The sequence below is a fragment of the Dipodomys spectabilis genome, unplaced genomic scaffold (assembly GCF_019054845.1).
Source record: "Dipodomys spectabilis isolate Male_0828 unplaced genomic scaffold, ASM1905484v1 ptg000054l, whole genome shotgun sequence".
NCBI lineage: Eukaryota > Metazoa > Chordata > Mammalia > Rodentia > Heteromyidae > Dipodomys > Dipodomys spectabilis.
The window spans coordinates 43,208,894-43,236,563 of NW_024870731.1; the positions used below are offsets into that span (position 1 = coordinate 43,208,894).

The 27,670-nt window shown below is 50.3% G+C and overlaps 1 protein-coding gene across 1 annotated transcript in view; it reads right to left on the reverse strand.

The window, feature by feature from the left end:
* Positions 1–242: 242 nt before the first annotated feature.
* CUNH3orf20 (chromosome unknown C3orf20 homolog) overlaps positions 243–27,670 on the reverse strand; it is a 32,310-nt gene continuing 4,882 nt past the window's right edge. Inside the window, exons 3-15 of the mRNA XM_042680165.1 lie at positions 26,851–26,970; positions 25,733–25,865; positions 24,378–24,653; positions 19,072–19,221; positions 17,776–17,896; positions 14,051–14,182; positions 9,756–9,879; positions 8,118–8,373; positions 5,564–5,867; positions 4,250–4,357; positions 3,355–3,497; positions 1,033–1,155; positions 243–339 (exon numbers count right to left, since the gene is read on the reverse strand). Of these exons, the coding sequence (XP_042536099.1) occupies positions 243–339; positions 1,033–1,155; positions 3,355–3,497; positions 4,250–4,357; positions 5,564–5,867; positions 8,118–8,373; positions 9,756–9,879; positions 14,051–14,182; positions 17,776–17,896; positions 19,072–19,221; positions 24,378–24,653; positions 25,733–25,865; positions 26,851–26,970 (2,087 nt within the window). The remainder of the gene's footprint in view (positions 340–1,032; positions 1,156–3,354; positions 3,498–4,249; positions 4,358–5,563; positions 5,868–8,117; positions 8,374–9,755; positions 9,880–14,050; positions 14,183–17,775; positions 17,897–19,071; positions 19,222–24,377; positions 24,654–25,732; positions 25,866–26,850; positions 26,971–27,670) is intronic.

Consider the following 27,670-nt stretch of genomic DNA (forward strand, 5'->3'; position numbering starts at 1 on the left):
TCCTCCCTCCCACCTAGGCCAGAACACAGTGGGTCTGGGCCTCTTTCCATGGCACCTTTGCTTCTTGGGCATGAGAGTCTCAGGCTCTCTACCTACCTAACGGGAGAACACCACGTCCTCCAGGACTCAGCTGGGAACTAGGCCCTTGGGGCCTCTGTTCTTCTAAGAGTCTACCCACCCGGGCCTCACCCAGACCTGGAGGTACGAGAGTTTATTAGAGGAGGTGGGGCTGGGCCAGGCCGTCACTTCTTCGAGCCCTGCTTCTTGAAGGTGCTAGTCTTCTTACTGCCCCTCCGCTGCTTGCTGGCAGGTTGCACCTCTATTTCAGGGGGTTTCAACCTACACAGGAAAATGGGAAGGGGCTGTGGTGGAGAGGGGCTGGGAGCCCTGGCCTGGCTGTGTGTGGGGGTGGGGGTGGCCTTCCCTGGCACTGGTGAGGCTGGGCCTTGGGCTGCTCCAAACTGGAAGGCACCGTTTGTGCATCCATGACTTTTTTATTTCTCTTGGTCGTGGGGCTTGAACTCGGCCTGGGCGCTGTCCCTCAGCTCTTCAGCTCAAAGCTAGCGCTCTACCACTTGGGCCACAGCGCCACTTCCCATTTTTAGAGTGATTCATTGGAGATAAGAGTCTCACGGCCTCTCCTGCCCAGGCTGGCTTTGAACTGCGATCCTCAGATCTCAGCCTCCTGAGTAGCTAGGATGACAGGCGCGAGCCACTGACACCCGACTGGTGTCCGTGCCGTTCTACCTGCCTCTCTATCTTCCCGGCAACGCGATTCTGCAGAACCTGATTCTGTCCTCCCCCTCTCCCACATCCTGGTATGACTCCTGCAGGAGACAGGGCTTATGCTAGGAGGGCGCTCGGGTCTCCACCGTTCCCAACGGCTGTGTCCTTCCACCCGGAACTGCCGGCAGCTCTAGGTGCAGTCCTGACGTCCAAGGACGCAAGCTGATAAAGCAGGCCCCTGTCAGAGGCTGAGCTGCACTGGGTGACAGACGTGGCCTATACGAGGTGGTCAGGGTGGATGCTTACTTGTCAGCCGGGGTTTCCTCCACCTTCTCGCCCAGGGCTGAGGAGAAGCTTCCTTCCAGGTCTTCGGACATGGCTCTCTTGGCTAAGTCAGAGCTCTCCAGAATGGAGAGGGAGGTGGTGACGCTGAGGAGGGGGCGGGATGGGAGGGCAGCGCTTAGAGGGTCCGAGGCCGCGCAGCCTGGGCTCCTCGCTGCCCCTTTCAGGATCCAGCTCTTCCAGTGACCGGTACCAGTGCTTCTCCTCCTGAGGCTTGTGCGGGAGAAGCTGACCGCCCTGGGGACCCCAGGGAGGGGGAATGCAGACATCACTTCCCCAGCTTCTGTGAAGGTGGGGGTACACCACACAGTTGGCACTGGGCACAGGCAACGCCCACAGGGGCAGGGTCCCATAATGAGCCAGAAAGCAGACAAGGTGGAAGAATGGCATCATGCAAAGTGGGCCAGAGTTCCTAGCCCCAAGACCCTAAAATGTGACCGTATTGCAAAGGCACTGCAGGCCCAGTTAGCTGAGACAGGCTGGAACAGGGCGGGCCCCCACTCACTGGTGTCAGCCTCTCAATCAGCCTCTCAAGCACCCAGGGAACCACCATCAGCGGAGGTGGCCTCAGTGTGACCGCAGGGGGAGGGGCCCAGCCTGCACCTGGGCCTCAGATCTCCAGCCTCCACAACCCACAGATAGGAGGAGACCTTGTTCTCCAACTCCCTGTACGAGCTGCCCAGTTCCAGGAGGTTTTGAGCAGCACAGCAGCTGCAGGGACAGGCCACTCGGGGACAAAGGCGCCGGCAGCCCAGTGCAGTGCAGCAGGGAGGGCCTTGCTCAACAGAGACAGGGCTGGCATTTCACTTGCCGCCCGGCTGCGTGGCCATGCCCACGAAACACCTACAGCACCTGGCCTGATGAAGCTCAGCCTATTGGGAGGCGTGTGCCGACCGCCGGGGAGATGGGCACAACACAGGGTCGGGGGCTTGCGTCTACGTCAAAGATGGGATGGCTGGGCACAGTGGACCGGGGCAGGTAGGGCTCACTCTTCACTCTCCTATTTCTAAAAAGGAACCATGGGCCAGCGTGGGGCGTCACACCTGTACCGGCTGGGAAAGCAGAGATGACCAAGCCTAAGACTCCAGCACAGCCTGGAGAGGGGGAGGGGCCCTCGAGACCTCATCTCAACAGAAAGCTGGATGTGATGGCTCTCACGCTATGCTAGAGGCTATATAGAGGATAGTGGTCCGAAGTTTTCATGCAGGAGACCCTGCCTGAAAAATAACGAGAGCAAAAGCAACAGAGATGTACTCAAGTGGTAGAGTGCCTGCCTGGCAAGTGTGAGGCCCGAGCGCTGCAGAGAGGTGCGTGTGGGGAAACAAATGAGATTAAGAAGTGACTGGTCAAGTCCGGGCCGCTGCGCGCATCTTAGGAATCTGAGGAAAGGGAGGGATACCAAATGGCTTCCATTTGCCCTGCTTGCGCCCCACAAATCAGTGCCACCCACAGACAGGGCCCCGCGGAGGCCCTGTGAGGAGGGAGGCCCTGTGAGGAGGCGAGGCCCGGGAAGGCTGCTGTCCAGCCCTGGAGGACAGCCAGAGGGCGGGTGCGGTGAGGGGAGCAGGCTAGGCGGGGCTCTGGGCAGGGAAGCCGGCATCAGGTGGCGCACAGTGGCGTGTGCAATCCTGACGTGTGTGTGTGCGCGCGCGCGCACACACGCCATCCCTGCCGCCCTTTCACAGAGCTCTCGAGCACACACCCTGGGGACCCTGGCAGCCCTGTCTAGGGTTAATGAGGCCCTGAGGGTCGGGAGGCTGGCCAAAGGAGTCCGATGCCATCTAGCAGAAACAGAGCGGAGCAGGGTCTCCGACCCTCCTCTTGGGACCCCTGACCCATCAAGTTCTCCAAGGCACCACACTGCTGAGCCTTCTGGAACCTACTACTCCCCCTCTAAGGCAGCCTTGGGGAATGTATGAGGACTGGGCTCCTCCTGGGCTCTAGGCTGCCTGGGATTTGGGGGCAAGAGACTTCCCCAGTCCTTTCTCTTACCCTGGAGCTGAGCCGGGTAAGGGGCCAGGCAGGTGATGTTGCCTGGCTGAAGGGGTACAGCGAGGCCTGCCCACCAAACCTGTCTTCGTGATTTCCTGACGTCACTCTTTTCTCTAAGACAGGCCTTTTCCCAAACTTGTGTCCTCAGCTACCTTGGGCACGTGGGCCCAAGGTAGAGGCTGCGCGTCCCTTCTCTGCTCACCCCCATCTGTTCCGCACCCCAGTTCCCCCCACAGCCACCGGCCTCCGTTCCTTCTCCTCCCTTCCCACTCATCCTCCACACCTCCCAGGTACCTGAACTTGTAGTCGTCTGGCAGGAAGTAGCCCATCTTGCAGTCCTGTTGAGCCCGCAGGATCTGTTTCAGCAGATTCTGCTTGCTGAAGCCGTATCCATTCAGAACACAGCCCCCGAACAGGAGCTTCCCCGTGGCGAACATCTGCGGCCAGACAGGAAGGAAGGGTAAGAGCCGTGCAGGGCTCGGCAGAGCAGCAGGGCTGACGAGAGGATCGGGTTCAGGCTTCGCGCCTTGCAGGGCTGGGCTGGGCTGTGGGCCTTTGGTGACGGGCCTCCTCCAGCTTCTCAGACCCCTGCTCAGGTGTCGCTGCACACATACGCCCCCTCCCCAGGCCCCTCCTCCCCCCAGACCTGGGGCTGACAGAAGTGTCCTCCCTAATCTCAGGATACCCCCTGCCCCCAACCCCTGCCCCGGGCTGTCTGCAGCCTGCCTCTCCGGATGGTAGATAACCCTGAGGCAGGGCTCTCTTTCTACCAGTCTGTGCCACTCAGACATCAAGAGGGGCTGGGATGGCCAGACACCAATGCTAGATGATCGCGGCCCTAGCAGGTGCCCACAACAGCAAAACTCACTGGTGAACAGTGAGACACTCTGGTGGTGAGAGGGGGCCGTTATTTTCTAATTCATGCGTCTCCAATAGTCAGTAAGTTCCGTGTAAGTGGGGAACAGTGGTTATGTGTCAAGTAACTTAAAGACGACAGACAAAGGCAATTTAATTCCCTGGACTCAGTACCAGCAGATCCCTCCATCTCTCAGGACCTTGCCATGCCGGGTCCCGGGTCCCCTGTTGTGTTGCTCCCAGAGCCGCAGGCTGAGTGGGGAGAATCTGCGCCCCCCCCCCCCAGGATTCCTGGGGGCCTCCCGCAGCTCCGCCCTCTCCGGACCCAGCTCACCAGAACCATCCCCTGCACCACGGCATACTTCTTCACCAGCAGGGACTGCTCCTTGTGCAGGGGGTTGTCCAGGTCGTACCGCAGCAGACGGTAGGGGTCGTGCCGGCACTGGGAGAGAGTAATGAGGGAGCTGGTGGCCCCCGAGGGTCACACCCAGTGCCAGGACCCACACCAAAAGTAGACTTCCCTTCTTCCTGAGAGCTACAGACCCACCATACAGCCAGTGAGCTGTCTTTCAGTGAGCTCTTTCTGGCTCTACCTGTCTTTTAATTCTAGATGTTACAGCCTGCAGTTTAAAATGTGAAACCCAGAACCACACAGGAAATGCAGCGATCAGTGAAGAAGAGCATTAGGAGATGGTTCTGCTTAAGCAATGGTGGAAAGCAGGTCTCTGTGAAATCCATTTCGATCTTCAGGTCCCACCCACAGTCACATGGTGAGGACCGGCTTGGGGCACCTGAGCATGCCTGCTGACTGACAATGACCAGCATCCAGAGGAGCCAAGCCAGCTCTAAGCTGAGGGCAGGCACCATGTCTGTCTGTCTGTGGATGGGCAAAGTAGGTTCGCAACAAGCATTCACTGAGGGAAACTACATCGGAAGTCGGTGGCAGTGTTCTGCTCTCCTGCAGAAAGGCAGTCAAAGGGCTCCTGGTGTCTGGCAGAAGGGCTCTGGTGCTGAGCTCCGGGCATCAGCTGGAGCGCAGGCCAGAGGGTGGGCAGGGGTCCTGGGGGACAGGATCCATGAAGACCCTCCCCGGGGCACACATGCAGACTCACAACTCTGTACCAGCAGAGGAGACATGACTCAAAGACAATGGCTCCAGTAGGCAGGAAGGGAAGGCCAGCGTGGGACACATCACGTGTGAACTCCCAGTTCCCATGACCACATGGCCTCCACCTTAGTCGGCCTTCCACATGTGCAAATACTGTGGGGAAAGATGAGGAGTCCCAGAATGCACTGGGGGGAAGGCAGTGAGGGCCTGGACCCTGAGGACCTTGGGGGAGATACTGTCCCTGTCTACATATCCACACCGGTGATAGTCACACACCGTGGCAAGCGCTCTGGAGGAAAAAAAAGACCACAGTGCCTTGGCTTTGACTCGAGGGTCCCAGGAAGCACCTGGCCTGCTGTGACACCGTGCAGGAGGATGAGGGGCAGAGAGATGAAACTTGGCTGACAGAAGGGAGTGCGCGCGCCAAGGCCCAGGGGAGGAAAGGAGCCGAGCGAGGCTGGCGTCTCGGTGGATGGGCGGCCCTGCTCGCCCGGGCCCTCCCTCCAGCCCGTCGGAACTCTCACTGGGCACAGGACCCACCTGGATGCAGGGGGAGGCACGGCCCTGCTGCTGATGGCTGTACAGTGTGTCCAGCAGCCACTGGAGCTGGGCGGAGCTGGTGGGGTTCTGGCTGGAGAGGATCCCAAACACCAGCACTTGGCTGGGGTTTCGGGGTGCGGACAGGAAGCGCTCCAGCTCCAGGTCGGACACCAGCGGTGCCTTCACCATACACTTGCAGCCGGCGCGGATGTCCTCCTTGCATATGAGCTTCCGCAGCACCAGCGGGCAGTCGTAGGGCGAGGCCGCCCACCACATGGGGCTGGGCAGCTTCCTGGCCTTGTCCCTAAGGAAGAGCACAGCCGAGGTTGCAAGCTCCCGGCCCCCTGCTCCGGGGACAGATGCACAGTGCCGTGTGCGGCTCAGCCGGGGAGGGGTCCCTCACCTCCCTGAGCCTCAGGGCAGCTGACGCTTCGTTCTCAGTCCTTTCTCCATTCCACAGTTGCTTCCACGCTCTCCGCAAGCCTGTCCTCCACATTGGACAGATCCAGAACCGGCCCTGCCTCCTTTGCCACCAACACTGTCCGAGCCCCCTGGGGTTCACTGTACACTTCCTCGTGGATCCTGCACATCCTTCCCTGGCCTCCCCTCCACGCGTGACCCATTGAGGAAGCCAGCCGGAGCACCAGTCACATTAGGTCACTACTGTCTTGAAAACCATATCAAGAGGCCAGGTTGGGAACCATGTTTGGAAAAGACCTAAGAATAACCTCATCCCTCACCTCTGACTGACCTATGGACAGAAGGCTAATACATAGTTGTATTGGCCGAAAGCATTGCTGGAGTCCCCAACAGAGAGCCATCCTCACACTGAGTTTTCTGGCTTGGAAACTTGTCAAATCACTCTAGCTAAAGCTAGGTGCAATGTCTTATGCCTGTAATCCTAGCTACTCAGGAGGCAGACTTCTGGAGAATTATGGTTCAAAGCCAGTCCAGGCAAAAAGTCATTTGCCTGTGTAAACGTGGGACAGTCTATGTCCTCAGTGGGAGCCTTCTGATGGGAATGCTTAAACCCTGCCTATTCCACAGTGTTGTTACAGACTTAACCAGGGCACCGTACACTCCAATTGCTGTGGGTGCTGCAATGTACTAAGCATTATGCAAGGATGTACTAATGAGAAAAAATAAAACCATGGCATGTGCTTTATTCCCCTCTAGGCCCAACCAGTGTAGTGTTTGGTACATAGCAGGTGCTTACATGCTTATTAAATCCCAAGGGAACATTTACAATTTGCCAAGTGCTCCTATTTCACTCCACTCAGTAAAACACTCCAAATATACAATTTCCCAGTACTTGTGTTCTAGTGAGTTACATAAAGGCACTGATAACAATAAAGTATGCAAGACACACAGCGAGCAGTGCTAGGGAGCAAAAGGCAAAGGTGTGTGTGTGTGTGTGTGTGTGCGTGTGTGTGCACGTGTGCGTGCGTGTGTGTGCGCGCGTGTGTTTGTGTGTGCGTGTGTGTGCGTGTGCGTGTGTGTGTGTGTGCGTGTGTGTGTGTGTAGCAAGCATGAGACTCTGTGTTCAAACCCAGGACCACCAAAAAGCAAAATAAAATTAAAAAGAACTAGTAATACATGCAAAAATGTATGGATGCACTTTCCTGTCCTGAGTGAAAGAAGTTAGATTTAAATGCTGTACATAATACCTTTCACTTACATGACATCTTGTGGAATGTAAAACTATAGCTTCAGAGAATACACCAGCAGCTATTAGAGAATGAAAGTGAAGGGCCTGGCACCCAGGTAATGTAAGAGAATAGCCTTTTCCCCTTGGAGGGGAGGGGTTGATAAAACTGTTACGCCACTGCAGGGCTGCTGGTTATACAACTCTATGCACTTGTTAAAACTTGACTACAAATCAAAAATAAATGTAAATGGAAGGTAGAACCAATTGCTTTCCTATGTATCAGCCACAAATAGAGAAATCATGTTAAACATATCATCTATGATACCACCAAAAATATTAAATGCTATAGCGGAAACCTAGTGAGAAGACATACAAACAGAGAAAGACTGGCTATCCCATGCTCATGGACTGAGCCATCCCAGTGTCACTGGGACATACAAACAGAGAAAGACTGGCTATCCCATGCTCATGGACTGAGCCATCCCAGTGTCACTGGGACATTCACAATCCCATGGGAATCCCGGGACATTTTTTTTTTAAAATATTGAAGGCTTATTCTAAAATGATACAGAAACTTAAAGGGCTGAGGCCAGGGAAACAATTCTACATTCTGTATTTGAGTACTTATTCTGTTATGTACCAATGACTCCAGCAAGGCTGGCGGTGGCCGGCAACCAACCCCCTGCCACGACACGTTGCTCTGGCATTTTTTCATCCTACCCCTGGGATCACTATCTAAAATTACTTCTCTAGTCTGTGTAAAACTCATCTCTTTCCCGTGCCTAGAACTTGAGCTCTAAAAGGGGGTCTCACTACCCCTGTGCTATCTGCCTGTTGCCTGTCCCGTCTTTTCAACTTAGCATAGCACGGGAACTATGGAAGAAATAAATAAAGGATTAAGCCAACCTGTGTGTGGCTGTGCTCTTGGCCTGCCTTTTGACGATCTTCTTCCGGGCAGTGGTGGTAGAGGTAGAAGGCGCTGGAGGCTCTTCCTTTGGAGAGTCCTCGACTCCGGACTCTTGGCGGGCTGACTGGGATCGGAAGGGGATTTCTCCATTTATACTTAGCTTGGAAGCTCGCTCAGAATACGTTCCAGATCTCATCCTGGCCCAACTCAGGTCGATATCTTCCTTTGGGGTTGGGTATGTGATGGTGAATAGACCTGTTAACAGAGATGTGTCACTTTCCTCCACAGCTGGGCTACGTCTGTACCAACTCATGGGCCCCCATCGGACCATCGGAGCCCACTCCCGCTCTTCCCACTGATCCTTCTTGCCTGGCCTCCATCTGCACCAAGCCCCCTGCCCCAGCTTCATACAGTCAGAGATCAGAAAGTGCTGGCTAAATGGAAGAATGAAAAAAAATCTCATTTTTATACTTTCTCCAAGACCCAGCTTCAACCTTCCTTTCCCAGTGGGGACTACATTTCGCTCAGCTTTGTGTTCTCCACAGCACCCAACTGCAAAGCTAGGCCCATGAGGCCCTGCCGGCTTGCGTGTTTCCCTTCCTATGAAAGTGCAGTTCCCCACGACTTCCGGGTGAAGTCCAGGTCCTCTGCTTTCTTTGTGGGGTTGTGTTTCTTTATGGAGACGTTTCTGAGGCCAGGGATCTCTCATTCCTTCATTCCCTTAGCAAGCAGTGTGAGTGCAGGTGCTAGGCGTACGCAGATGGACTGAGCCAGGCCTCCCTGCGTCTGAGAACCACTAGCGGGGAGCAGGCAGGATGGGAGGACAGACTCCCCGTGCTAGGTGGTTAGATCAGTACAGGGAGCAGAGGGAGCCTGGAGTAGGGTGCGACTCAACTGCTAGGGAAGTCACAGAATGTGCCTAGGAAGGATGGTTGAGCCACATGTCTAGAGACAAGGATAAATGCCCAGGCCTGGTGCCGTCCCTGGGGGGAGTGATGGGGACTATAGCGGCGTGAGGTACAGGGCTAGCGCGTGTGTGGCATGCAGCACACACTGCATGGGGAGGGGAACACGGAGCACAGGCTCTGGTAGGCAGAGGAATATGAAGAGCAAGCTCCTGGGGGCAGAGGGGCATGGAGCACCTGGGGGAAGGGGACATGGAGCGCAGCTCCTTGGAGGGCTGCAGCCTGGACTGAGGTGCAGGAGTACTGGGTTAGGAGTCCCTTGGTCGGTGCACACGTGTGGAAGGGTCCTAAGGCCACCCACGCTCCGTGCTTACAGGGACAGCCTAGGGAGGTACCCGCAATTTTCCTTCTGAGATCTTCCCTACGGGAGAGAGAGCTGTGGACGAGGGAGGTGGCTGTCCAGAGATGAAGCAAAGGGTCAGGACGAATACAAAAAGACAACGAGGCTACGCAGAGACATGAAGGCGTAGGGGGAGAACGTGGAGACTGGAGTCAGCCGTTCACCATTCCCAATGCAGGGCCTTGGCCCAGAGGCCCCATCTAGTGTGGGGGGAGCCTGCCACTTCCTCCTGCAAGCCCAGAGGGGTGGGTGGTGACAAGGCTAGACTTGATGCAGGCTACCCAGGACTCAGGAAGACCTGGAACAGGTCTCCATCCCTGCCCACCCCTTACCTGCTACCACCAGGACAGCGTTCATGAACTGAGTCATTGTCTTCTGAAACCGCTTTTTTATATCAGCAAGAGCTCGGTTCATCTTCAGTATTTTCTCATCCATGACAGTGATTCTGCGGGTCATCTGGAGGGAAAGTTGGGGGCAGAGGTCATCGGCCCTTGGAGAACCCATTTGCCTTCTCATCAGGACCCGCTCTGGCTTGAGGGATGCTGCCCCCTCTCTGTCCCTCTCCACGCGGTGACTTGCTAGAGACGGGCCCAGACCTGGCTCCAATGTCTTCAGAATGGAAAGTTTCCTGAGCTGTTGGATAGCACTGTCCCTTGCTTTGATTCCTGACGTGTCTCTATGCAGATGTGCAAGACAGAAATGGGCACTTTACCAAGTAACTACGTGCGCTTCAATCTGTCCTGACACTGCAACTCCCAGAAGGCAGGGACTGAGCGCAGGGGTCTCCTTGGTGGTCGTGCAGATGCTTTGCATTCACGAGTAACAGGATGGACAAAAGCCCATCCAGAGTGTTTGAGGCCCATTTCCTTCTGTTGTGAAGGCCAGACTACAGCCCCCCAGAACTCCTTTCACCCCAGAGTACTGGTTGCTGACAGATCACAGCTGAGAAATGGCCGTTGGACAAGGCTAGTGCATCAAGGTTCACAAAGGCCAGGGCCTCTCCCCTGGAACCTGGACTCCCCAATCTGATTCTAGGCTCCCTGTGGGACAGGGGAGGCTTCTGCTTTGGAAGCCTTGCCATTCAGCCTCTCCCTCCACCCAGATCCACAAAGAGCCATTCCCAGCTGCCCCCAGGTAAATCTCTGCACACCTATCTCTATCACAGACCCTGGTTCCTGGGCAACCTGGGCTAATGTCTGCTCTCAACAACCAGGGCATCTCAGAGACTCTACAAAAACAGGCTCGGATTCCTTAAGAGTTGGATCTGACCTTTTCCTCCAGGAAGCTTTCCCTACTTTCCCCAGCCAAAGGCGCCTGGCTCTCCGCTGAGCATCCACCCCTGTCTGTCTGCCCAGGGTCAACTTCATGGTTACTTTCTTTATCCCTAAATTTGGTCAGCTCCCTCAGGATGGATCTATGCTGTCTAGCTCTCTCACCTAACACAATGGAAATGCTCCAGAAACATCTTACGTGTAATGAAAGCGTGGGGTGGACAGAGGAAGGGAAGCAGTGGACAGCTTTCTGGGAAAGGGAAGTTGGCTCCCCTGTTCTTTCCTCTGAAGGTAAGAATTCTATAAAGGATGCCCCAATTAATAGCAAAGCCTCAACCATTCTTCAGCAAGTGTTGGTACTAGCTGCTGCTTCTGGCTAATTTTATTTTATTTTATTTTCGTAATTTATACCCAGCCTGCTTCCAAAAAGGATCTGAGGCAGCACTCTGGGCTAATAAAGCATTTAGATCGGAGCATTGCCTTGCTTCCAAAGTGTTGCCATGATTGAGGCCTCGGGGCTGTAAAAGCTGGGACTGCCATTCTGCCTGTCACCATGATGGGTGGCTCTTTCTGGGATGATGGGCATCTGGGGAAAAACCATTTAACCAGCTTCCCGATGACAGAGGCTACAAGGCAGAACGCCACCCTGCCCCCAGCCCCAGCCTTCCTAGGTAGCCACACGTTTTTTGCAGAACCAAGCCCCAGATAAACTCACATAGGGTAGAGCTGAATAAATTCTGAATGCCTAGAATGGGAGCCTGCTAAGCTTGGACAGACTGCACTCACTGCCATAGAGATGACACACAGAAGCTTACCCAGGGAAGGGCCTGGCACAAGGCCCTAAGATCCCTTCCTAGCATAGATCTAGCTAGCCCTAACACGCAGCGGATTGTATTGTTCCTGTAGCTCTCCCAGACAAAGAATCTAAGATGGGCCAACTGTCTGAGCGTCGGGAGTTCGTGTCAAAATATCCTGAGATACTTAGCCAGGTAGCTACTGCAACATTTGGAAATCCTGCTGCTCACAGGAAATCATGGTATTTCTGTTGTGACGTACACTGTCATATACACTGTGCATTCTCAAATAGATGAGGTTGTCCCCTCAGCACTTGACTGGCAAGCAGTCTCCTCCACTCTGCATCCACTCCTGTCATCTGTATCTGTTTAACTGTGCTGCATGCCCCAAGACAGATGTGCCCTCTGAGCCACTGTGTTGTTTGCAATAGCGTTACAGCCCTGCTCCGTCCAGCCACCCTTTGTGAGGGTCCCCTTCTGAAAACTGCCCTCTCTCCAGCCTGGTCCAGCTGGTGAGCAGTGACATTTAAAACTCGTAGATGGGCAATTGATCCTAACAAGGTATTATTTTTCTCACTAAATAAAGTGTATGATCACTCAGAAGCCTAAGATCCGAGGATTGAAATTCAAAGGTGGCCTGGGCAGTGAAGTCTGTGAGATTCTTCTTTCTCATTAGCCATCAAAAAAGGAATCATAGGTATTTTCTGTGCTTTCTTGAGATAACCTCCATCTCCAGCCAGAGCCCGTGTGCACTGTGTCCCTGTGTGCCTTGAGGGAGGATGGCTGGCTGTCCCTTGCTCTGTCAGCTTTGAGAGTTCATGAGCTTGCTGTATACAGTGACAAATGTCCCCATAGCTTATGAGCCCTCAGAACTGGGGCTTGACCTCAGGGCCTGGGCACTGTCTCATAGCTTTTTCGCTCAAGACTTATGTGCTACCACTTGAGCCACACCTCCATTTTTGGCTTTTTTTGGCTTTTGTTTTTGCTAGTTAGTTAGAGATAAGTCCCATGGACTTTCTTGCCCCAGCTGGCTTTGAACATGGATCCTCAGATCTCAGCCTTCTGAGTAGCCAGATTATAGGCGTGAGCCACTGGCACCCAATTCAAGGCAGTTTTGAGATGTAAACAGTTTTATTTATTATTCCTCCAGGTAGACAGGTGTGAACTGGGACTGGCTCTGGGGAAACTGGGAAACAGGAGACTGTGCCTGCTCCTGCTACTAGAAGCCAATCCAAAGTATCACTTAGTAGCCCTGCCCATCAAAAGGAGTCCTTGGTGACTGCAGTCTTATTGCCTCTTGGATTCAAGGTTCAGAGATAATATTTTCTTCACGCTTTCCATCTCTCTCCAAGATGTTGAATGGAAGACCTGGACTTTAACATTTACCCAACAAACACCAGGAAAGAAATTAGCCTTTCTGTCAGGTTCTGCATCCTTCGATTTAAGCAATCATGAATCCAATATTTTCAGTAATAATTTACTGCATCTACACTGAGTTTGTACAGATTTTTTTCGCATTGTTCCCTGAATAATGTAGTACAGCAATTATTTACATTGCATTGTAGTAGGTACTATAAGCAATGCAGAGGATGATTTAAAGTCCACAAGAGAGTATGTGCAGGTTATATGCAAACACTACATCATTTTATAGAAGGGACTTGAACATCTTTCAGATTTTGCTATCTGTGGGAGCTGCTAGAACAGAATCCCTCACGGACAGTAAGGCCTAATCATATGTAATCTGAAGCAGCTCTTCAGTAAGCAGTAGAAGAAATCCTATAGATTCCCAGTTCGGCAGAGGAGACTGTTAAAGGAAGGAGTGCTGGAAGGAAGCCAGTCACGGCAGGGAAAGAGTCAGAGAGACACCTGGGGAGGGAAAGGCATGGTGGAGAGCAATTACTCTGGCCAGCACCATTTCTCCTCCTCTTGGGTGGGTGCCCTCATCACTTCAGGAGCTGGCTCATTTGGGGCTGATCTCATGCCGGGGCCCCAGGATGAGTGGGAAATTCAAGTCTAGCTGCAGCAACATATACCTGTTCATGGAATGTGTCGGCCACACGCAGCTGGAGAGCCCATCAGAGTGCTGATGTGGGCACTTTTTCTTCTTTGTATTGTTTTCTTTTTTTTTCCCCCCTCTCTAGTGCTGGGATGACCCCAGAACTTGTGCAAGCCAGGCACAATGCTACACTTCTTCTGTAGTACTGGGGGGACACTGGAGCTGGGAAAAAGGAGCCCAGAGATACTCCTGGCCTTCCTGTTACCATCATGAAGGGAAGTGAGAATAAATCTGAGAAAGCAGAATGCTTTCATCCAGTGCGGCCACATGCAGGCCTGGATCTTGTTATCTGAAGCTGCACATCAACAGCTTCTTGGTTTACTCTACCAACCTATTCTCTTTGTGCTTAAGCCAGTCCAGTCCACACTGGGTTCTACTGCATACCACTGACCGAATTAACAACAGGGACAAGGCGGCGGCAGAGAAGGGGGTAGGGCCTTGCCTGTGGGGGAGGGAGCAAGGGCTGACATAGAAAGAGGCTGCCCGGGAATCTTAGGGGATCTTACCCGTTTATCGTGGGTGGTGCTGTGGGGACAGTTTTTGGCCGATAGAGTGAGTGTCACCGTCTCATTCATGCAGGTGAAGGTAACCATGATGGAGTCCTGTCCCAGAACTGTGAGCTTCATTTGCTCGTTCATCTACGGAAGAAGCAGCAGCACTCAGAGAACCCCTACCCAACCCCTCGCACTGGGGGGCTGAACATCTGTGAGCTTTCTCAGGTTCTGATGCTGGAACTCCACTTGCAGGGAGAAAGCAGAAGAGTTCCAGTCTGCTTTGGTCTTCTGTTCCCTTCCTGTTCCAGCTGTTGGCCTGGAAGCTAGCACCCCATTTTCTCACCACCAAGTCTCTTTCTTGCATTCTGCCACCCAGGCACTGTGCCTCCCCCAGCACCCCAAAGACAGAGAACCACAAACTTGCCAAGTCTTCTGATATCTCCATACTTGACTCAAGAGAAAATCAACCCACTCTGCTCTCCTTCTAGAGACATGGGGAAGAGACGCAGTCGCAAGCTCAAGCTTTGCAACAGGACAGGCTTCAAGTCCCAGTGCTGCCATTTGCCAATTGGTAGATTACAGGAAAACCTATTAGCTCATTGAGCATGCAGGTGAGAACAAAGCCCTCTCTAAGAGTACTGTGCATACTCCATGGACTAGACACCATGAACACCAGGGCTTAGCTGTTCTTTATGATCTGCTTCCTGGTGCTGATTCTTCCTTTTCCCCGGGGAAAAAGGCAGGTGCTCTATGAACTCAGTTATGGTTCCTCTCCATTTGTCTATTCATTGGCTTCTCCATGTCTGTTAAGCTGCCATACTGAGGCTGGGCTGAACTTCCAGCCCTCAGCCCCAAACCTAACCCTCTGCTTTCACTTCCATATAGCTGAGCCAGCTCCTAACCAGCTCACCCTCTCACAGATAATAACAAGCTTGAAACATACAAAAATAAAACCAACTATCCAAAGGCTGTGAAGAGGGAACAAAACCAGGAAGATTTTGAAAAGAAGCTAACACTTCTGAGAGGACCAGCCTGGGTTAGTGTGCTTCATGCTTCTAGCTGGCAGGCAGGCCATAGCACCAGCCCAAACTCCACCAACTACACCTGGACAAATCAAAACTGAGATGTGAGCTGCCATCCAACTATAGATGAGACAAAAAAAGTATATGGCCTCCAAGTACAACCAAGTTCTCTGCCCATTACAACATGAGCATCAAATCTCTGGAAGGAAGACAACAGAACTTGCGCATGACATCTACAATGCCAACCTCCAGCCCATAATGACTCATGGGGAGGAACCAGTGGCATTTCTAGACTAGGACTTTAAGGCAGCTAATTCAATTAGATTCAGTGAAGTGAAAATACACTTGTGATGAATTGCAAAATCTTGCCAGAAAGATATAAAGTATAAAAATAAGAACAAGAAAGTCTAGATATGAAAGCATGCAATTTAAAAAGTGGCTCAAACTGTAATCCTACCTACTTGAGAGGCAGAGATCGGGGGATTGTGGTCTGAGCCAACACCCCCCCCCCGCCCCCCCCACCCCCGCTTAAAAAAAAAAGTTCACAAAACTCCATCTTGACCAACAGCTGGCCAGGGTGGTGTGTACCTGTCACCCCAGTCTCAGGAGCAGCACAACGGCTGGATTCAGGGGCATATCCCAGTGACTGGGAAGCACACACAGGACCAGTCCAGGCTGGCCTGGACATAAAGTGAGCCCCTATCTTGAAAACAGCTAATGCAAAAAAGGACTGGCAGAATGACTCAAGTTGTAATTTTGCCTAGCAAGTGTGAGGCTCTAAGTTCAATCTCCAAGGCTGATAAAAAAGCTTACAAGAATGAAGATGACAGGAGAAAAGTACATGAACTTGAAGACAGAGCTAGGCAAATTGTCCAAGTATCCAATCTGAATAATAAAGAGAAAGTAATTTGAACCACACAACCACAACACAAAATAACAAATCTAAAAGGACCTTTAAAATAAGGTCCTGAGTAAAGGTCTGAAATAAATATAATTGGAGTCACAGAACAGGAGAGAGAATTACTTTTTTTCTAAAGATGATGGTCTTCATAATTTGGTGAAATAAAAGTACATAAATATGCAGATTCAAAAAGTTCAGTAAGCCAGGCACTGGTGGCTCACACCTGTAATCCTAGCCACTCAAGAGGCTGAGAACTGTGGTTTAAAACACAGCCCAGGCAGTAAAGTCTGTGAGACTCATCTCCACTAAACTACAAAAAACAAACAAACAAAAAAGCCAGAAGTGGAACTATGGGTCAAATGGTAGAGCATTAGCCTTGAGCACAAAAGTGCCTAAACCCAGAGTTCAAGCCCCATGACCAGGAAAATTAAAAAAAAAAAATGAAATTCAGCTCAGCAAGTAGTACATGTCTGTAATCTCAGCCCTCAGGAAGCTGAAGAGAGGGGGAATCATGAGTTTGAAACTAGCCTGAGCAACATGAGAGCCTTTATCAAAAATTAAAAAAAAACACCAGTAAACCCCAAATAAAATAAAAGTGGAAAGGTTAGGGACAGCATCCAGGCCCTGGGTTCAAGCCCCATGACTGACAAAAACAAAAACAAAAAAGTAGCATTTGTTGCCAGAAGATCTGAATTTCAAGAAATGAAGGAGCTGGGCCAATGATGACTCATGCTGTGTATTCCTAGCTACTCGAGGGACTGAGATCAGGAGGGTCCTGGTTCAAGGCCTTCCCAGGCAAGAAGTTCTCAGGACTCTCCCAACCGCCATCCTCACCCATAACTGGGCACAGTGGTGTATACCTGTCACTTCAGCTCCAGGATCATGGTGGTAGGCCAGACCAGATGGAAATGTTCACAAGACTCATCTCAACAAAGCTTGGCATGGTGGCACACAACTGTTATCATCCTCGCCACTTCAGGAAGTATAAACAGAAAGACTGTGGTCCATGCCAGACCAGACCATACCTACTGCACAGACCTTCTGTCGTGCAGCTCTAAGGAATATAACAGTGCCCTGGAATGCATTGCTAAATAGCCAGACATAGTAGCACATGCCTCAGCCTGTGCTTACCTCAGCACTTGGGAGGCAGAGGTAGGAGGATTCTGAGTCTGAGGCCAGCCTGCACTACCTTGTAAGTCTCTGTTTCAAAAGAAAAAAAAACCTGGTACCTATGACTGTAATCCTAAAATTACCCACGAGACTGAAACCTGAACAAGCTCAGGCAAAAAAGTCTTGTGAGACATTATCTGCAGTGATCCAGCAAAATGCTGGGCTGAAGGCATGGCTCAAGTGGTAGAGGACCAGATGTGAGCAAGAAAGATGAACAAGAGCCTAAGACCCTCAGTTCAAGTCCCAGCACTGGCACAAAAGAAAAAAAAAGTTGCTAACTTTTATTATTGTTATGAATAGCCTTTAAAAATAAAGCTATTAAGGGGCTGGGAAGGTGACTTAGTGGTAGAGTGCTTGCCTTGAATGCATGAGGCCCTGGGTTCGATTCCTCAGCACCATATAAGCAGAAAAACAAATACAAAAAAAAAAAAATAAAGCTATCAACTGCTATAGCTATTGCTTTATAAAAATAAAAGGAATTTTTACAGTAAAAATACAACAATGATAAAAATGAGTTCTGGGACGGTGTCACGGAAGGTTGGTATGGCAGCCAATAGTTGCCATAGCTTCTCAACAACTGCACTCGGCCTGTCATGCCAGGCAGGCTCGGTCGGCCGCCACCATGGCGGTGCTGCCTGCCTTACCTTGTACTCCAGGGAGAGCAAAGTCTCTGTCTTGGACGTCCAGCTCCACCTGTGCACTATGTAGCCCTTCTGGTCATTGGTGGTTCCACCTTCGTCGTCGAAGAACAGAATATACGGACAGCTAGGAGATACACAGAAGTGAAAAGCTGCTGCCAGACCCTGGCAAGAAGCCTCCTCATGATAGGCTGCAGGCGGGCGAGGCTGGGAGTGTGCCCAGGCTGGGGGACAATGGAGGCTTATGGGTAGCCTGGCTTTCCTCACCTGCTGTGGTCCAGACCCCTACACACCTATTCATGCTACCATGACTGCCTGCAGCAAAGGCCAGGCTGAGGGAGAGAATAATCACAAGATTTATTCTGTCACCTAGAAGGTTGAGCACAAAATATCAGGCACCAAAGAGGGAATTGGAACCTCCACGACAGTAAAGGGAACATTCCTTCCCAGACAGCTACTTAGGAAAAGCCAGACGACGTCAACTTTTGCCTGGCAAGGACAGGTGCCTCTTTGGGCAGAAGCTCCATTTCATGATGAATCTTGTCACCTTGACTGGAAACACCTCTCATATAGGTGTTATTATAGATAGACCGTGAGGGAACCGACCTAATCAATGGGCGAACCCCTTGATAACTTCATAATCTGATGGTATAGTTGGGAGGCGATGAAAGGTAGGAGGTGGGCTTCAGTTACAGGAAGCAGAGCTTTGGAAGTATGTCCTGGGGAACCCTGGGAGTCCACGGGCCCCTTCTTGTTTGTCCTTTTTCCTGCTTCCCTGCCACCATGATGTAAACTGCTCTGCTCCGCCGTGCCAGGATGGACCAATACCACTGGAACCATGGCCCAGAATCTGTCTTTCTCTCCCTTAAGTTGTTTCTGCCAGACATTTCATCATGGCAATGGGAAAAGAACTAATATACCACAGAAGTGCTGTCCATGCCTCCCCTCACCTACTCCTAGCATAAGATAATTTTGTCACTAAGGAATTCTCCAGGGGGGTAGAGGCAGGGAGCAGACAGGATTCAGTGGTAGAACACATGCTCACCACAAGGTTTAATCTACAGCACCACTAAAAAAAAAACAACTGTGAATCTGACTAGTAATCAATCTGTTGGTGTGAGGTACAAGAGGGAGGGGGGGGTTACGCTGCCATTCTCCTTGGCTGTAACATGGAGCCAACCGGCAAAGGCTGGGCCTCAACACACCTGTGTCTCTGCAGACACTGCACACCTAGATCTCCTTCACCCCACCCCGTACCCTAAGGAACACGTCTATGGAAGAGACTTCCTCCAACCCACTTACCAAGCCTTTGAGTTGTAGTGGACACAGGCTTGGCCTTCAGCACTGAACAGTGCCAGGAACAAGTGAGGTATGTCATTAAAGAGGCAGGTGATGCTTCTGCCTGTGCAGCACGTGGGGATCTGACACACGGCGATGTTCCCGGAGGGATAGCTGGCAGGAGTGGTCAAGCAGAACTAACAAGAGACTCTCTCAGGTCCCCGGGGAAGCAAGTCACAGTGTTAGCTACTGGGTGCATCACTTTTCATCTTTAAAGACCCTGTCTGCACTTCACACATGTAACGGTTATATGGTTATAAAATCCAACTATGACCCAGGTATCTTCCTGCATTTTCTCATATAGGTGTTATTATCTCTGTCTCACAGACAAATAGGGTTTTCCTGAGTCTGACCGCTTTCAGTGGCATGGGACTTCCAAGGCTAAAACCAGGAAATCCAAGGAAAGACAGCATGAGTTAGTCACCCTCCTGCTGGGGAGTCAAAAATGGCCTGCTCCTTTTCATGAAAGATGGAAGGAGTGGAGTTGATGTGGTCTTCGGGGCCAACAATATTTCCAGTGTCATCAGAGCACTTTCCATTTTTACTATTCTAGGAAAAGTCCTACTTAAGAGTGTCTGAAAAGCACGGGGCCCAACTAAGGATGACATTACTGGTAACTATTGTCATGTATACAGGAGATTCTGAAGTAATATCCCAGACTTAAGAATTTCTGGGAAAAAAATAGAAGATTTCACCAGCTGAAAAAAAAATCAATTAATGGATAATAGCACAACAACTGAAATGAAAAATTCACTCAACAGATCAAAATGCTGAAGAGACTTCTTTAGGTTAAAATACAAAGGACACTGTCATAATGAAAAATTGCAGACATATCTAAGAGTCACACTCTAAGATGTATAAAGCAAAACAACAAAACTGAGGGAAAAATTATTCTATAGTAATAGCTAGAGACATCACTGCTTCACTACCAATAATGGATATGCAGAAGATTGATCAAGAACTAGAGGAGCTGCGCTTGGCATGGTGGCATATGCCTATAACAGCACTAAGGACCTCAGATAGAACTATGAGTTTGAGGCCAGCTTGGGCTACACAAAAAAATGAAGAAAAAGAGAGACAGAAATAGAGGTTTTGAGCAATACTATAACAGACAGCCCTAACTCACTGCAGAATCCAGAAATTTCTTCTTGAATTTATCTCTAGTAGAGATAATAATGTATGGGATCACAAAACAAATCTCAGCTGGCGCCGGTGGCTCACACCTGTAATCCTATCTACTCAGGAGGCTAAGATCTGAAGATCTTGGTTCAAAGCCAGCCAAAGGCAGGAGAGTCCTATTTCCAAGAAAATACTCAGAAAAAGCTGGAAGTGGCACTGTGGCTCAAGTGATAGAGCACTACCTTTGTGCAAAGAGAGGCTCAGGGGCAGGGCCCAGGCCCTGAGTTCACACTCCAGGACTGGCAACACACACACACATACACACATACACACACACACACACACACACACACACACACACACACATCTCAATAAGTTTCAAAAAGAGTTAAACCATAGAAAACTTCTTTAATCACATGGGATGAAATAACAATCAGTAACAGAAAATAGTTTAGAATATTAATAGATCTCTGAAGATTATTAACCCCCCAACAGATAAATTAGTCACAAAGGAAATTAAAAAAATACCTTTAGACCAGGTGCTAGTGGCTTACATCAGTAATCCTAGCTACTCAAGGGGCTGAGATATGAGGACCAGGTCCAGGTTCAAAGCCAGCCTGGGCAGAAACATCCCCATGAGAATTTTATCTTCAATAAACCACTCTAAAACCAGAAGTGGTACGGTAAAACACCAGACGAGCACAAAGGCTCAGGGACAGCACCCAAGCCCTGAGTTCAAGACCAATACTAACAAAAAATAACTTTAGATAAAGGAAAACAAAACCATAACCACGTAGCAAAAGTTACTTAGAAGAGGAAGTAAAAACAGCACTCAGGGAAAACTGTAGCTCTGAGTAGCCACACTGAAAGACAAGATCTCAGATCAACAAAGAAAAGAAGAGTGAGCTGAAGCAAAGCTAGCAGAGGAAGGAAAGCATTAAGATTAGAGTTAAGAAAGATAAGATAAAATTATAGGCTCATGCCTATAAACCTAACTACTCAGGAGACTGAAATCTGAGGATCACAGTTTACAGCTAGCCTGGGCAGGAAAGTCCAATACATCACAGAAAAAGCCAGAAGTGGTGCTGTAGCTCAAGTGGTAGAGTGCTAGCCTTGAGCAAAAAGGAGCTTAGAAACACTGCCTAGACCCTGAGTTCAAAGCCCAGGACCAGCAAGGGGGAAGAAGGGAAGAGAGGAGGAGAGAGGGAGAGAAAATACAAATAGAACCAACATGTGTGAGGATGGGGGGGGGGAACTGGGAGAGAGTGAGGGAAGGGGTGACATTGTCAAAACATAAATGTGCTCTTTATCCGGCTAATATAACTGTAACTTCTCTGTATATCACCTTTATATTAACAATAAATTTTTTTGGGGGGGGTCCGGTCGTGGAGCCTGAACTCTGGGCCTGGGCGCTGTCCCTCAGCTCTTCAGCTCAAGGCTAGCGCTCTACCACTTGAGCCACAGCGCCACTTCCGGCTTTTTTCTTTTTGCTTATGTGGTGCTGAGGAATCGAACCCAGGGCCTCAGGCATGCAAGGCAAGCACTCTACCACTGAGCCACCTTCCCAGAATCAATAAAACCAGAAGCTGGTTCTTTGACTAGATGAGTAAAACTCTTAAGACTGTTTTTTTTAAAGGGAGGGAAGGGGAGATTTGGCTGTAGCCTTACTTTGGAGGCTGAGATTGGGAACAGAGCCAGCATATGACCCCAAACAGGCACCTGTGCCTATTGGCCATTTGAACACAGAAACACGTAATTTCTCTTTTAAGACCACTAGGTCCAACTTTCTAAGTTATAATCAAGAAAAGCATGGAAGTGAAGTGATATGTGCAGGTCACACAAGTACTAAACACACAGCCCTGGCCTCTTTTGACTTCCAAAGAGAAAAGGGATCATCAGGTCACTGTTGAGATACGAATCAAACGTGCCAGTAGCAATTGACCGAAGGTTTAGGATGGTCCCTCTTACAGGCACCTTGGAATTCTGGGAAAGGTGAAAAAACAAGGCTTCCAAGCCATGCCCATCTCAGGTCCCTCCAACAGAAACCTAAATCATATAGTATTGATCCTATTAAACACTGTTAAGAGTCAGAAGAGGAGGAGCGGGAGCCCTACCACCAGATGTGATCAGCAGCTGCCATCAAAGGAGTTTGCTGTGCTCTAGATTGGATAATGGGAAGGGAGAGCCAAGTGGAATGTGATGAATGGATTCATTTACAGCCAGAGAAAGGAGACTCCTTTGACAGGGCACTTACATTCTGAGTTCCCTGCTCAGCCAAGAGGAGGCCGGATGAAGTGAGAGGGCTGTCAGTGGGCAAGCCTGGCTGGCATGCTGGCTTCTGGAGAGACACTGGGAAAAGCGCAGATACCTGTCCTCTCCCCTGCAGGAAGGCAGCGGATCCCAAGTGCCCAGACTGAGGGAGACCTCAGCCACAGAGCAATGGACACATGGACAGAGCACGAGGGGGTGAGCTTACACTCTTGATGGAGTAGGTGAACCTCTGGGATGACGTAGGAAAAGATCACAGGGGTCACGAATAGGAAAACAAATACCTCGAACACATCACCATACTCTTTTTTTTTTTTTTTGCCAGCACTAGAAGGCATCTTTTATTGAAAAAAAAAAAACCTACATAAAATCATCAATCTACTTACTGTTAAGAGAAAAGAGGCCAGAGAAAACTAAGATCCCTCAAAGAAAACTTTGGGCTTCCTCAGAGTAATTAAACCAAAGTGATTCCTTGGTAAGACCAGCACAACAAATGAATTTAAACAGTAACAAAATCCTAACACTTTATTAAATCATATGAGAGATAGACTGACAGACAGACAGAAAGACAAACAGAGATCTCACCATGAGGAGCACAGTCACTTTGGACAATTATACTGGAATCTATGCATCCACTTGTAGAATGCATTAAAAGCTGAGCATGTCTGTGTCAGTAAGACCTGTGAGGACTGAACCCTCACAGAGCAGAGAGGCCATCTGAAAACACACCGACAACTCAGAACACAGCCTTCAATTTATTAGTCAAAGCCTGGCATCAGTCATAAGCAAGTGAACAGTTTATGAAATAAACTGTAACAAGCAAAATATCAATGTATCAAAAGACGGTAAAAATATGTAAAATGCTTAGAATTAATTCGAGACTTAGAAAAATAGTTGAGTGGTAAAGTAATAAATGAAAGAAAATTCTCTGTTCATTCTACCTTCTATTCATACTTCATATGTATAAAATTTACACTTTGACTTTTCTTAAATTCCACTTCCTTCTAAAATCAGACTACTTCAAGAATTAAGGCTTGTCTACCTTAATATTTACATAAATACTTGTAGGCACATTTTAAGCTCTAAAATCTATGCTAACTCAACAGTATAAATCAAAGGAAAAAGCAATACCAGGTAACACTTTTCCATCATCTAATCAAAGTGAATTTAAAAAAAAAGAATTCTTAGGTACCTCTAGATATTCTCTATATTTGGGTAAGCGAAAGTTATTTAAAGCTACTCAACTAGACAAAAAAATTAAATAAAGGAAGAGTTAGACAATGCACAGGAGAATGCAAATAATTTGCATGAAGATCCTAAATCAGCTATTTAATTATTAATTACTGATAGGCCACAAAAAATAGAATATTAATTAAAGAGTAATATGCAGGAATGTCATTAATCTTTAATGAAGTTGTAGACACGTAAAATTTCCAAAAGAGAACTTTGCAAAGAACTGTGAGAAGGCGAGCTAGCTGTGTGTTACACATGCACATATATAGACCTATGGTACATGCAGCCAAGACACAATCTCCAGTGACTTCTCAAAGGTCATAGGGTTCAAGTTGCTGTGCTCTAAGGAAGAGATGACCCACACTGTTTTTACCGTCTCTCTCCTGGCAGAGGGCCAAAGACAGGGTGTCACTTGCACTGACAAACATCCACAGGTAGCTGGGGTTTGGTATGTTCCTGTGATCAGATCTGAATTCAATTCAAAGCCTAAAACTTGGATCATCTTCCTCTGACTCTCCTTAATCTGACCCAGACGCAGGCTTACTATCCTACAAGGCCCTGGCCAGACCTTTGCTTAGGTTATTTCAAGGCCTAGAATTCTCGGGGGCTCAGTGGTGGTTGAGGAAGGGTAGCACCGGGCAAAAGGATATTAAATGAAGGAGGACCCATCGTGGAAGGCGTGGTGGAACTTGAGGGGCTTCTTGAGCGCCTTCGTATCTTGCGATTGCGAGCCGCCCTGAGCATGGTGACTGACGGGCTGGTGAGAGGCGGAGGGGGAAGTGTGAGTCCCCATGGAGGAGTGGTGGGCTACCTGAAAGTCCACTTTGGAGGCTGGCGCTGGCTGGCCGGGCGGCTTGCACTTGTAGTTGCGTAAGATCAGGGGGTGGCAGACACTCCTCCCTTTGCATGTGGCCTTTTCAGTTTGTCTGCAGGGAAGGAGACAGGTGAATGGTGAATCTTCAGGCCTCTTGGCTCTCACTGGCCAATAGGTTGTCCACAATCCCTCCTCGGCACCAAAATCCCTGTCCTGGCCCCATTCCCCCTGCTAGTGTCCCTCACACCCAAGGCGGTGTTTTAGGAGGAAGTCAAGGGTTGAGGTGCTCCCCTGAGACTCAGCAAGCGCAGCCCGTAAGGTCCCAGAAAGAGGACCTGAGGAGCTGAAGACTGCTCACCCCTCCAGCCCACATCCCCAGCGTCCAGGGCAAAGGAGCTTCTAGAATGCCACAGTACAGAGATAAGCTGGGTGGCTGTCCTTTACCCACGCTCTGACACAGAGACCACCCCCCCCAGGAGACATATATGGCTTATAAATCTTAAATCTTTTGTCTGGCCCCTTGCAGGAACATTGAATTTCTTGCTAGGCCTTAGAACACTCACAAAATCGTAAGTATTCGCATCATCATTTTGTGGTCATTGCCAGTCCTGGGCTTGAACTCAGGGCCTGAGCTTCTTTTGCTCAAGGCTAACACTACCACTTGAGCCGCAATGCTACTTCTGGCTTTTTCTGTTGGTGTGGTACTGAGGAATTAGACCCAGAGCTTCATGCATGCTAGGCGAGCACTCTACCTTGAAGCCACATTCCCAGCCCCATGTAGATTTTTGTTTGAGAGGTACTAGGTGGTGGTGGTGGTGGTTGGTGGTGTTTTTGTTTTTTTTTTTTTCCTTTTGGTAGAACATCTGGGCAGATAATACTAAGAAACTGACACTCAGGCAAGAAACTGGACCTCCAGTTGCTACACAAAGGGGCTTCCTGGGAAAGGCAGCATGCTGCAGAGGCAAAAATCACTGCGTAGGAAGCCAGTGGCCATCTGACTGCTCAGGCGGCCTCAGGTCTCAAAATGAGCTGCAGAGTGGGAAGGACTACTGCCGTGCTTGAAGGAAGGATGACAGGGCGGGGGGCGGCGGGGGCGGGGGCGGGGCCCGGTCACCGAGGGCTCACTGCTAGCTCTTTGTCACAGCGGGTTTCCCAGGACCATACCCATCTCCCAGCCACTCAGGGGCTCACATGTGGCGACACATATCCTGCAGCATCTCGCGGGCCTCGGGGCAGGGGTCAGTGATTTCGATGTCGGGGAAGGCCTTCGTGTGCGAGGTTGGCGACGACTGGGTATCCTCCAAACCCTTGGACTTTCCTGGAGCTGAAGGAGGCAAGGTTAGGGAGGTATGTTCTCCAGCACCGCGTGTGTCTCAGGGCGAGGAGGCGGGGAGAATGGAGAGGGGATTATTTGTTTCGCAGGGATGAGAATTGATCGACTGGTGACATAAAACGATGTCATTCTGCAAGTCAGTGGTCATGCCTCGAGCCCACTGTCTGAGAGAAGTCAAAGCTGAGGTGAGCGTAGGCAGCATTAGACCAGACAGCAGCCTTATGGATCATGATGGGAATAGGGCTTAGATGAGGAAAGCCTCTGACAGTCCCCTCCCTTTTACTAAGGAGAGAGGATCCGGGGGGAAGGTACGTCACATAGCCGGCCGCATGCAGGGTGTAGAACAAACTCCAAGCTTTTCAGCTTCCAGCCTCACCTCCCGTGTCTGTGGGAATGAAAGCAACAGGGTGAGTGACCCACGTCTCCAACAGTCCTGCTCCTTTGCCATGTCAGCCGCCTGGCCCGCCCATCCTGTCATCAGCACGTCCTAGAGGTCTGCCTGTGCCTCAAGCCCTGTCCCTCTGACAAGCTGTTCTCCTGTGTGCTCCCACTTGCTACCTGCTCTTCCCTAAGCCCTTCTTTCTTGAGGGTCTTCCTCAGCAGGTCAGGGGTATGGCCAGGTCTGTTAGGCTTGCGATCCAAATATTTCTGTTCAAATATTAGCTCTCCATTTGGGGGATGGCTAAGAAGCGGAGGACAGAGGTGGAGATGGTGTGAAGGATGGAAGGTGCGGGCTGGTGGGCTGCTGTCTGCTGCATATTCTGAATGGAGCTGCTGGGGGTGCTCAGCCACCTTGACATGGGTGAGAATCGGTGTCTCCAAGGCCAGGCGGCCGAGAGTCTTCCTCTCAGAAACTCAGGCCTACCCATCCCACCAGCCACTCGGGCAGCCAAGGTCTCCCGGGGCTTCCTTTCCCCAGGCTTCTATCCCCAGACCACCACCAAGTGAGCCCCAGACCTTGCTGGGAGTACTCTACCTGTTTTCTTCCTGGGTTCCTTTGCAGTTGAGAGGGAAAAGCTCAGACAGGCAGTAGAAGACTGGTAGACGAGCTGATAAGGAGAGTTCACTCCCATGACAGAGATGTTCACAGGGGACTCTGGAGAGGAAAGAGCGAGCGAATCTTCTGCTTTAAAACTGTAACTGGTTTTTGTTGTTGTTGTTGTTTTCTGTGTGTGGAGTATGTATATGTGTCAGTCCTAGGGCTTGAACTCAGGGTCTGGGCACTGTCCCTGAGCTTTTTTGTTCAAGGCTAGCACTCTTAACACTTGAGCCATAGTTCCAACTCCAGTGGTTAATTGGGGTAAGAGTCTCATGGACTTTTTTCCCAGGCTGGCTTCAAACCACCATCCTCAGATCTCAGCCTCCTAATGCCGGGCATAAACTTTAACTGTTTTTAAAACAAAATGTAAATACAGACTTACTTTAATAGTATAGGATGCAAATATGAAGCTATTGTTACAAAACAACTACGTCGTGGGAGGAACAGACTTTTCGATGAACGGGTAAGCTCAGAGTAATTAGGGGACATGCTGAAAGGTAGCCTCTACAGTGCGTCCGCCTCCCCACAACCTCTCAGGGGTGCATTAGCACCAGGGCAGGAAGCAGCGCTCAAGCAAAAGGTGACGTTACCCGAGGGTAAATGAAAAGGAACGGGTGCCACACACGGTGGAGAGAATGACCTTTGGGCCAGCGAGGGGGACCAGATGCTTCTTCAACCATGTGTCCATCAGGACACATGGACCCTCCTATACGGAACCACGTAATGTGTGAGCATTTGAGATCTCACATGCAGCATT